The sequence below is a fragment of the Triticum aestivum genome, chromosome 2A (assembly GCF_018294505.1).
Source record: "Triticum aestivum cultivar Chinese Spring chromosome 2A, IWGSC CS RefSeq v2.1, whole genome shotgun sequence".
Taxonomy (NCBI): domain Eukaryota; kingdom Viridiplantae; phylum Streptophyta; class Magnoliopsida; order Poales; family Poaceae; genus Triticum; species Triticum aestivum.
Window position 1 is genome coordinate 771,355,641 of NC_057797.1, and position 11,975 is coordinate 771,367,615.

The window sequence follows — 11,975 nt, forward strand, 5'->3', positions numbered from 1 at the left end:
CTTGCAAGTGTTGGTTTGCTCTTCTTCAAGACGTATCAGGTGGTCTGATTTGTCTGCACCATCAAGAGAAAAACGCGGGCGGCACACCACTATTCGGGCTGGGTTCGGCGAACTGAACGGCAGGACGTCCGGCCCTATCGATTGGTCCCGGACCCTCGGTCGCCGTCGCCGGAGCCACGGCCCCGGCCCCGTGCTCAGTTGGCTGCCGCTCCTCAGATTAGATATGCAATGGGAATAGAATATGCGTCGCCGTCAAGCCTTAACTACATCCTCCGGGCAAAATCCAGTACCACTAGAAAGAATTTCATGGAAAAAAATAGAGTACAACTGCATAAAAATGGACGGGAAAACGACCGGCCACCTTTCTAGATGGCGAGCAACGGCAACGGCATCACGTGCTACGTTGCCATCCCACGGTGCTATAGCATGGCAGCGTGCAATCCAAGATCTTCCACGTGTGCTTCAAATTCCGGAGAGAGGGAGAACCCTGAGACGCCCGCCAAAGCCAAGGAAAAGCAGGGGAAGCCAAATATCCTTTTGTGCAGGAAGCAAAATATCTGAGGACAAAGTTTCAAAAAAAATTCTGAGCAAAAAATAGACTAAAAAGTTGTCATCCTTTTATTTAGTAGACACCAAATGTTGTGCATCCTTATGCATGGGGAACGCTACCATGCTAAGCTTATCTATCGGGTGTCCCCGAAGGGAAAAAATAAAAATAGACTGGACGAACACTTTTTTTTTGTGAGAACACTTGTATTACTCAGATATCAATGTCTTTACAATCATCAAGGGATATACCCAAGACCTCCTCTCGCCCAGATCCCAGTCAAGTCATAGTTCGCTCCTCAATTCGAGCAAACCTAGCCAAACTATCACTAGCTTTATTCTGGACTCTCATAATATGAGTAATATAAGTTTGTCTAAGACGCATCAGCAGTCTTATTTCATTAACCAAAGTAGCATAACTACTAGGTGGTATTGAACCAGATCAGCCGTCGATTAGAGCAGGATTTATTTTGACATTTTGTCGCTTGGCTTACTAAACACCATTTCTATCCTGTTCTTTTGAGTCAAAAAATTGTTACAGCTTTATTAAATTGTCTCGGTACAATCAGCGGTCACCGCCTCGCTAACAAATCCACAGGAACCTGAAACCAAGTTTTTGCCAAATTTATTTCTGCAACCTTCACTAGCTAACTCATGGGCAACTCTACTCACCAAACATTGCACCCTTGCACCCACAACACCATAAACTCATCGAAGGGTTGGAGGAGCCCCTTCACTTCCTTGACGGGTGGACCATGAGATGGGAAATCCGTCGTCTCGCGGTTGATCTTGCGGACCACATTTCAGACTCAAAAACCTCCTACTGGACTCCAACCTGCAGAGCTAGTCGAATTGCACGCCGACAGGCCATGAGTTTAACTACCTCAGGATCGTTGACGGAGGCAAAAAAGGTGACACACACGCCGGCCATAAAACCCTCATTGTGATCCCTAGAAACCGCTCCACCGCCTTCAAAATCATTGCCTTTCGACATACTTCCATCAGCGGTGGCCTTGACCCAGTGCGTCGCCGGACCACTCCAGCGAGCTGAGTCCCAACCGGTGCTCTGATTTCATGAAGTGATGTTCATTTGTCTGATAGGTGCATCACCCTATCCTTGAGAGCGGCAGGATCCTCCATTTTACGTCTATCCCAGTCGTCATTTTCGGTCATCCACAACTCATACATAGCCCTAAGCATCATGGCCTTCTCCTCGTCCATGGCTAGGTCGAGCCACTCCAAGATCCAACTCTGGAGCTGGCCCGCTTCCTCTATATACACCTGCGGCTACGACAAGGGTGCCCCAACAGCTTCTTTCAAGGACTTCTAGAAGCGCAACGGGTGTGGGCAGCTAGTTGTTCCACGAAATGCCAAACACCACTTACGTAGGAAGAAGAGGGGTTGACTTAGTCACTTAACGTTCCTCTCCTCCATCTGTTTTCCTTGTGCAATGTCACCACTTATAGTGGGACCCACCAGTCAGGTGGTGGTGTCAAACGCTACTTCTTAATCGATCAATATTTTTGGCAAACTGTCAGCACATATCAATGGGTTTTTGCGGAAAAAAATAAAACGTGGCGTTTTTTTGCAATTTACTCCTTTAAATATCGATGGTTCCCCTCAACATGATGTTTTTGAACAACAATTTTCTTGTCTCTGTGGAGGCTCCCAACGCAGTCAAAGTGATGGCAATCAAGGTGGAGTGCATCGTCCTGGTCGATAATATCTTTTTTTTTCTGTTCTTCATAGTATATTTCTCAAAGAAACATACTCAGGAAAGAATTAAACTTGCACATGAGCTATAGTTAATGCCAAAATATATTCACACCGTTCACATATATTGCGGCTTTAGTACATTCAAGTGAAAACTTCTTACTACCATAAAACAAATAAAAAGAAAGCAATGGATTCGGTCATATAAAAAATGAATAATGGTAAAGTGATTAAACACACGTCAGTTCCTGCCATCGTTCGGTTGAAAGTGGGAAGTGAGCGAACGTTTTTTTCTTCTACTGACAGCGGTCACTCCCCTCTCACCTCACCATCTCATTTCTCCTATCGGTTGGCAAAAGCCGCGCTCAGCGATTTTGTACATATCATAGAAATTTTGTATTTGATGACATGGCAAGTTTAGAAATAGCAATCTTTGCAACATGGTAAAAGAATTACCTTTTATGTGACCATGCCAATTTTAGTTTTTATGGGATTAGGGCAAATGTAGTCTACACATCATGAAAATTTTACCTTTGGACCATGGCAAAAATAATTCCCTTTGCAATATGGCAAAAAAATTATATTTTACCATGGCAAATTTACCTTTGTTGACATGGCAAATTTACCTATACTGCCATCGCAAATTTAGTTTAACATACATGCAATTTTACTTCTTTTTGCCACGAATTTTTTACTTTTCTGGACCATCGCAAATTTACTTTACATCTCATCCAAGTCATTTTTTTTGCCATGGCAAATACCTTTTCTCCCATGGCAAACACTAAACTTAGCGCATGGCAAATCCATTAAGGTTAGCACGACAACTTCTATTACCCATGGCAATCCGTTCATTTTTTACATGGAAAATTATTGTTTTTTAGACAACTTTTATTACCCATGGCAATCCGTTCATTTCTTTACATGGAAAATTCTTGTTTTTTAAGCAACTTTTATTACCCATGGCAATTTGTTCATTTTTTTCACATGGAAAATTCTTGTTTTTAGACAACTTTTATTACCCATGGCTATCCGTTCATTTCTTTACATGGAAAGTTCTTGTTTCTTAGACAATTTCTATTACCCATGGCAATCCGTTCATTTCTTTACATGGAAAATTCTTGTTTTTAGGCAACTTTTATTACCCATGGCAATCCGTTCATTTTTTACATGGAAAATTCTTGTTTTTTTAGCCATGGATCGGGGGAAATGTAGTTTATACAAAATGGCAATTTTACACATTTGTCAACTACAACTTGAATATGCATTTTGTCATGGCACTTTTTGGCCTTTTTTGATGTTATTTGACATGCATGTCAATTTTCTTACACAAAAAAGATGTCAATTTAAATTAAAATACCATGGCAAATTTTAGTATTCATCTGGCATGTCATTTTTTGTTTTATAATTTGTGTCATGTCACGTACAAGGCAATTTTGCTTGTACATAAGATGGCAATTTTAATTCAAATAAGATGGAAAATTTCTTAACATGCATCCTGCGATGGCAATTTTTTGTTCTTAGTTTCTGTTTGTAATGTTCATTTTTCCATGGCTATTTCTTGAAATATATTTTCACCATGGCAAATTTAAATTGCCATGTGTTCTTTATTAGAGATATTTCTTATAACTTTTGTTTTAGAAATAAAAATGTTGTAAACTTGGCATTATAAAAATACAACATCATGCAAAATTGTAAATATTTTGTTCTACTCGACCATCAGTTTTTTTGGAAATCTCACTTGTTGTGAAAAATCATGGCAATTTTTATTTGTTATGGGTATAATTTAGTCAGGGCACCAAAAGTCCATTTCCAGTATTCTTTTCACCTTCTGTAGCTCCACTGCCGTCCAAATTGTAAATTATGGCAGTGAACGAGGCATCGACCTAGGCCGAACGATCAGGCATTATCGGGGTCCAGAAATGCCTTGTGGGTCTGCGTATGAATTAATACGTTTTGTGTCGATGTTGCACTTATATTTAGTGTTTCCTAAAATAATTCGATTATGTTTCTCAGGAGGAAAAAAAATCGTAATCAGGGAGCGGCGATGCAGGCGCAGCGGCCTGCGAGGCGACGCGTTTGTCACGCGAAAGCCATGGCCGCGTCACGTGAAACGCCTCAGCACGCCACGGCAGTGACCAGTCCATCCATCCATCCACCCATCACTGCCCCACCACCGCGCGTGCCGCCGCGCCCCGCTGGCGCGAGCCTGGCCGCGCACCCCCTCGCACGTTTCGCCCTCCGACGTGGCGCCCTGCGACCCCGGTCAGTCAGTCGGTGGCCCACGCACCAGCACCTTCCCATTCCTTCCCTGGATCCCGTGCCGCGCCCTCTTGCCTTGGCTCGCAAGGAAAGACAGAGACCACTTCCCCCCCTCCGGCCCCACCGCCATTACCATTGGCCCAGCCCAACCCAACCGCCTTCAATCCCTGTATATAACCCCCCGCTCCCCCCTCCTCCCCGTCCCAATTCCAATTCCAATTCCCCTTCCCCTTCCCCACAGACTTCCGACCCACGCCACCGCCGATGCCCACCCGCTGCTAGTCTAGTCCAGTCGTCGAGAGGCTCGGAGCGATGGGCGAGATGGAGTCGACCTCGCCGCCGCCGGGAGGCGCGGGCGGCGCCGTGCTGCAGGTGGTGTTCGTGGACGGCGAGCGGAGCGTGGACCTGGGCACGGTCACCGTGCAGCCGTCGCTGGGCGTGCGGAAGCTGCAGGCGGTCGTGGCGGACCGCGTCGGCGTCGCCCCGCAGCAGATCTCGGCGTCCCTGGCCCGGCCGCGGCGCCAGCGCCGCGTGCCGCTCGACGAGGGCGCCGACCTCGCCGCCGCCGTGGCCCGCGAGGGCGCCGGCTGCTACGTCCTCGCCGGGCTCCGCCGCTCGCGCCGCGACCGCCGCGGGGGCCGCTCCAGGCGCGACAGGAAGGGCGCGGGCGCGGGGGCGGGGCCTCAGCAGCCGCTGCTGATGGCGCCCACGATGGCCTCGGAGCGGACCATCCTCAAGCGCCTCCCGTCGACGGATCTGGCGTCCCTGGCGGGCGCCGCGTCCCCGGTGGCCGCGTTCGGCGGGTGGGACTACGAGGCGCAGCTGCGGGAGCTCCAGCGGCAGCACGAGTGGTACATGATGAGCACGGCGGCGCCGGATCCGTACCTCCTCCCGCCGCTCCTCGACGACCCGCCGGCGGCGCTGTGGCCGGCGCGCCCCTCGACGCCCTGCCCCGACTGCGAGGCGGCCGCCGCGCTGGGCCTGCGCGAGCCGGCGTTCCACTGGTGCGTGCGCGACGCGGTCACCGTGGGGTTCCGCTCCCCGGTTGGCCCAATCGAGCGCCCGTCCACTGCCAGGAGATCCCCGTCGCCGACCCCGTCGCCGCCGCCGCCGTTTCAGCCCACCGCCGGCCGCCATCTGCCGTCCTTCCTCCATCCAGGCCTGACGCCGCTCTGCTACTAGCCGCCCGCCCGTCCGTCCGTTAATTAGTAGAAGAAGGTGTAGAAAAGCAAAAGGGGAATTGGGCCATGGTTGCGTGCGGGGTTTGTGCACTGGGGGAGGAGGAGCAGAGGACAAGCGAAGGCGACGACTCCAGAGAAGAGAAGAGAAGAGAGGAGGCTGCCTGCCCGCCTGCGCGGTGCCCGGCTGGACACGTTCCGGCTGGAAGATTTCTTTCTGTTTATGTTCCGTGTTTTGCTGGGGTGGCTGGGCTGGGCTGTGCTAGTGCTGTGTGACAGCTGGTGTGGTGCGCGTGTCCGTCCGGGCTGTTGGACGAGTCCGCAGATCCATCCCTCCCTCCCTCTGGAATCCTTCTCTGTTTTTTTTCTTTTTCTTTTCCTTTGTTTAGTGAGAGAGAGATAGTGAGTGAGAGAGAGAGAGAGCCCAGTGGATTATGGGCGATATTGGTAGTTGTTTCTGGTATATCGAAGTGGTATATGCAGATGAAGAAACATGAATTTCACCGTGCCAAAAATTCTGTGTACTGTCTTCTCTTTTCTTCTGATATTTTCCTTGGCACCACAAGAAGAGCTGCGAGTTGGGAGGCAGGCAACGTGGAAAATGAGCGTTGGTTTCCACGCCGAGGCTGATGTGTTGGTACTACCGCTGCCGTGTGACGTTGAGCGATAGCAGACGGCGACGTAGTACGTGATGTTTTTTTTTGAAGCTCCAGTACGTGATGCTGTTATTCCCCGTTCTAGAAAGGTAGCGACAGTTCCGCCATTCGCACGTACACTGACCGGCCAGTATCCCGTCCGTCTCTCGGATATTTTTATAAGCATTGTACGCGCGATGGCGACGCATACTCTCCGTCACCGTCCAACCTAGCTAGCAAAACAATTGAAATGAATATGGTCCGTGAAACCATTGCCATCTGTCCACCGTCCGCTCCTCCAAGTGCCTGTTCTCGGGCCATGCGGAACAGTGGTGCGTGTACCGCCGTGGTTTTCACTTGGCGACGGCTCCAAGGCTGAGTACGAAGCAAGCTTCACAAAGGGTACTCTGACCACCAACCACCATGGAGGGCAGGAAAAGTCAACCTTGGAATGGAAGTTTATATACTCTTGCAAGACAAGTCTCGTGTGCAAAGTCAACCTTGTATTTTGCTCTTGCCAAGCTTGGGCACGCACTCCCTTGATAGGTCCCACATGATTCTAAGTAGTACTTCTGTGTGTAGAACAGCGGCTGCTACCATCACAGTTTGATTTTTCTTCTTCTTCTTCTTCCAAAGACCCAAGGGACTCACTGAATGAGTATACACTACTGTTTGCTCTGTTTTTTTTTGGCAATATAAAACTTTATTCCATACTTCAAAGACAGGTCACTAACATCAATGTGCAAGAATGCACATTAAGAGAGCTGATAATAGCTTTTAGAGGGCAATTAGAAACATCATGACGCACACCTAAGCAGGTATATAAGCAATTTCCAACATCAAAAGGATTGTAAGTACCCTGAGCCTGCTTGTGAGCAATCCTATTGTTCTCCCTTATAAACTTAAAGATTCTAGCATTAGTATCATGAGTGAACTGAATAAACTGATGAAGATGAGGTCTTTCTGAATATTTTCGGACTGAGGGGGTATATGTGGTGCAAATGATTCCACCGGTCCTTGTTTCTCTGCTGCGCTAGTGGCAGCCACAAAAAGATGCCTCCTAAATTGACGCACTCTAAACGGGTCTAATTTTCTCCGCGAGGATATTTAAGGTTTAAGCGCACGCTTGATTTTTTTTTGAGGGGATAAGCACACGCTTGATAGGGACGTATATTCACAATGCATATCCGAACAGCAGCCGGCTGGGCCGACGGCGACTGACACTAACCTCGCCCAACACTAACCTCAAAACACTGAACTCGTTTATTGTGTGAGCTCAGGTAGGGGGCATCCTCGTGACACGATTATTATCAGAGCAATCCTGGTCATCTGCCGCCAGCCAACTATTCCTAGGGCTAACGCTAAAAAAAAGACTGTTCCTAGGGCACACGGAGCTGCCCGTATTTCTTTCTCGTCTACTATAATGGTGCGGACCAGACCACCACCTAGCGACTATTGGAAATGAACAAACAGCACTTGCAAGCAGGGTTCGAAATAAAATTTTTGAAGTTCTGTATATTTCAGTGGGATCCAAAATAATTTTACCCCGAATTTTTCAAGACAGATTCAAACTGATTTCAACATAAACTTAAATTATATTTGAGTTCATTAAAATTAAGTGAAATTTGAAATCTCGAAATCCGAAATGATTCCTGAAATATGCGAAGTTTCTAAATTTTCGCATATTCCGATGAGGTTTGATATTATTTTGTTTCCGAAATAAAAAAACATTGCTTGCAAGGCAAGTTTACATAAGGGGAAAAGAAGTTGCAAGGCAGGGCAGTAACAGTAAATTTTCCCGAGCGTTGACCACCTTGCGAACAAATCTGTGTACAGTCACTTCTTTTCCTCGGGTGATATTTTCCTTTGTCCTGATTTTCTTCATCACACGAACGGCAGCGAGTTTGGAATTGGAAGCACACAACGTGGGAAATGAGCGTTGGTTCCCACTCCGAGGCTGATGTGTTGGTACTACTAACGTGTGCCGTTGAGCGATTGCAGATGGCGACGTAGTACGTGAAGTTGTTATTTCCCGTTTTAGAAAGGTGGCGAAAATTCACCCGTAAATTGACTGGCCAACTTTCCCGTCTATTTTCAGGATATTTATAAGCGTACGCGCTGCGATGGCGACGCATATTCACGATGGTTTTAATAGTGCATGGTCAAAACCGAACCCTAGCTAGCAAAACAATTGAAATGAAATCGCAGAGCAGTGGGCTACGTTACGTATGGTCCATCCGTCCATGAAACCATTGCCGTCTGCCGACCGCCGGCTCCTCCAAGTGGTGCGTGTACCGCCGTGGTTTTCACATGGCGACGGCTCCAAGGCCGAAGGCTCCACACAAGGTACTCTCAAGGCCGACCATCGTGGAGGGCAGGAAAAGTCAACCTTGGAGTGGAATTTACATCTCGTGTCCAAAGTCATGCCAAGCTTGGAGCCATTGACACGCATTCTCTGCTAGGTCCGACATGATTCCATGCACTCCTTGCTCTGTTTCGCCCCCTGCTTCTTTTTGCTATCGTTCAAGATCAGGGTCGGCACTTTCCGTGTAGGAGCACATATGTGTAAATGATTCCATTAACGCCGGTTTATCTCCTGCGCTGGTGGCAGCCACAAAAAGGTGGACAGAAAACAACCATCAACCAAATCCTGAATTGACGCAGTCTAAACGGGACTAATTTTTTCCACGAGAATATTTAAGGTTTAGGCGCACGCTTGGGTGGGACCCATACTCACAATGTACTGTAGTAGTATATCCGAGGCTGGGGCGACCGCGACGGCGACCGACCGGAGGTTGTGCGTCCAGTTGGTTCCTCGCCCAACACCAACCCGAAACCATTGAAGAAGTCGTTTAGGGCCTCTTTCATTCATAGGATTGCAAAAACACAAGAATAGAAAAAACGTAAGATTGAAATGGCATGTCTATTGTATTCCTATAGAATTTGAGTTTGTTTGATTGTGTCACGGGAAAAACAAAGGATTTCTTCCAAGAGGTTGGAGTGGATGTTAGAATTCCTGTAAAATGTAGTACAAATAAATCCTTAGGTAAAAATCCTACATGATTCAATCCTACGAATCAAACGATCAACGTAGGAAAAATTCCTAAGAATTCTAATCCTTCAAAGATCCTATGAAAATCCTTTGAATCAAAGAAACCCTTATTGTGTGAGCTCAGCTAGGTGGCGCAATCTGTCGCCAGGGAGTGTTTCTTGGGCACACGGAACCATGATATTCCGCCCGTGTTTCTTTCTCGTCGACGATGGTGCACACAGATCAGACCACCACCTGGCGACTATTTGGAAATGAACAAACCAGGACAGGCAAGGTAGTACTCCTAATTTTTAACAAAAGGAAAAGAAGCTGCAGGTCAAGGCCTCCGTCCGGAAATAGTTGCCCTAAAAATAGATAAAATGAATGTATTTATAACTAAAATAAGTCTAGGTACAATCATTTTTAGGACAAGTATTTCTGAACGGAGGAAGTAGTACTCAACGGTTCATTTTCCCGAGAGTTTTGACCACTGACCAATATGGAGTGTGTAGCAAAAGTCAATTATAGGATCTTGTATTTCCTTTCTCCAACTCCAAATGCACATGCATGAGGGCATGGCCAACGCCAACCCCCAAAATGGACATAGTATTTATCCACAAACGTGCGCCCAAAGGAGTCAACAGATGGCGATACAGGAGCCGCGCCATATCGTGGCACCGGCTCGACCACTTGATCATGAACTCAATGTGCTGCCAGATATGAGGAACAACATGAACTAGGACACGGACGCCCGACGAAGATTTAGACTAGATTAACTTTTATTTAATGAAATATGTCAAAATGTCATGATTTGCTCTAGTTTAAATAAAAATGATCTGACTTGTTCAAATTCAGTTTTGAATGTATTAAATTGGACGTTTGAGACACGCGATTGGATGATCGTCTCCCATCAGTGTGCGCTTGTGGATGGATAATGTGTCCATTTTAAGGGTATGTGTTGAAGATGTCCTAAGACATATATTTTCTTGAAAATACTAACGCCAACACGTGTTACAGTTTTGCAACTCGCCTAAACGCGTGGATCATCCTTCAGTCGAGTTTACACGAATCTTAACACATTAAGGCGGATTTTGCGTGTCACGTAGGACGGAGCTGGTGTGTAGGCGTTGGAGAGTTTGCCCACACGCCCTGCACCACGAGGTTTGCCTGCTGCGTTGTGTGGGCGAATTAGTTTCTGCCCACACAGCCACAACCTAGTCCACGCGCGTGTGGGCGAATTGCTTTTCGCCTACGTGACACTCGTACGTTATTGGATGACAACTGCAGTTACGCGTACGTGGCAACTAGGTAAACACACATGACAACTTTGATTTGTTACTAGACGGCAATTGCAGTTGCGCTTACGTGGCAACCAGACAAACACATATGGCAACTGTGATTAACCGTACATGGCAACTATGGTTGGACCACACGTGGCAACTAGGTAAACACACAAGGCAACTACTGTTTGACCATGTGTGACAAGTAGTTAATCACACACGGCAACTATAGTTTGATTACACGCGGCAACTACCATAAAATTAGACAATGCAATTATAGTTAACTAAAACAGATAGGGTTGTCATGCTTTTACAACTACATTTGTCATCCCGGATAACTACATCTGCCATTCCGGATGGTAACTAAATCGTCATCCCGCGGGGTACCTAACGTAGTTGCGACATGACATGTGGGTATTTTTGCTTCGCGCCGCACACGCGGAGTGAACATGAGTAGCACTTGTTGGGCGTGTGGCAGGAAGTAGCTGCATCCACACGCCACACATGATGTATGGACGGATGTCTAATATATCTTTTTTTTTCTTCGGCAAAGAGATAAGAGGCATTTTCTTTTCTTTTTTTGCCGGATAAAGAGCCAAGAAGCCTTGGGTACACTACACACACAAATTAAATTATTGTTGTGCCGCCGACGCATCCTGGCAGTTTTACCTAAAGTGCGCCCAACAGAGAAAATCAAGTTTAACACTACCAACAACTACTGAGCGACCTACCATGCATTTTCCTTTCCTGCGTGGTGCCACAAAAGATCTCCTTCCTCTTTTCGGCGAGGACGAAAAGGGATTTTGTTTGCTTAACCAGGGGATCATTGCGCGCTCATTGAGCCAAAGGTCCAAAACAACGGGCGTACGTACGCCATGTTACGGAAAAGATGAACGATTCCACATGGCAACCGCCACTCATCATTCTAGAAAGGTGGCGACAGTTCACTTCATTCATTCACCCGGAGATTTACCGGTCATGCATTTCCCCCTCCAATTTTTAAAGTATACTGTTAGTAGTAGCCTTGATGATTTAAGCGCACGACTGATGGCGACGCGTATTATCCCCCCTTGGAATGGAATAAACAACCCGAACCTGCTTGTTGTCAAAAAAAAAAAAAAACACAACCCGTTCCTGCTGGCCGATGTGTATCAGCCGCCGCGGAGGCGGAGCACGGGGCCGATTTTAATAGCGTACGATCAAAACCGGACCTTATACCGAAACAATTGATGAAATCGTAGAGTAGCAATCTACGTAGTACCGTCCATGAACCTTTGCCATCTGTCGCCTGCCCGCCTGCTCCTCCAACTGTTTCCCAAGAATACGTAGTAGT

General features: G+C 47.2%; 1 protein-coding gene across 1 annotated transcript; it reads left to right on the plus strand.

Annotated features, from left to right (window-relative positions):
* The first annotated feature begins 4,722 nt into the window (after window positions 1-4,722).
* LOC123191106 (uncharacterized) lies at window positions 4,723-6,194 on the plus strand. The gene has a single exon (XM_044603887.1). It carries the CDS (start codon window positions 4,831-4,833, stop codon window positions 5,698-5,700), a length of 870 nt encoding a protein of 289 aa, XP_044459822.1. The 5' UTR covers window positions 4,723-4,830; the 3' UTR covers window positions 5,701-6,194.
* Window positions 6,195-11,975: the final 5,781 nt, after the last annotated feature.

Excerpts from the sequence above, each read along its gene's own strand:
- LOC123191106 (XM_044603887.1), top strand. The coding sequence starts at position 4,831 with ATGGGCGAGATGGAGTCGACCTCGCCGCCGCCGGGAGGCGCGGGCGGC.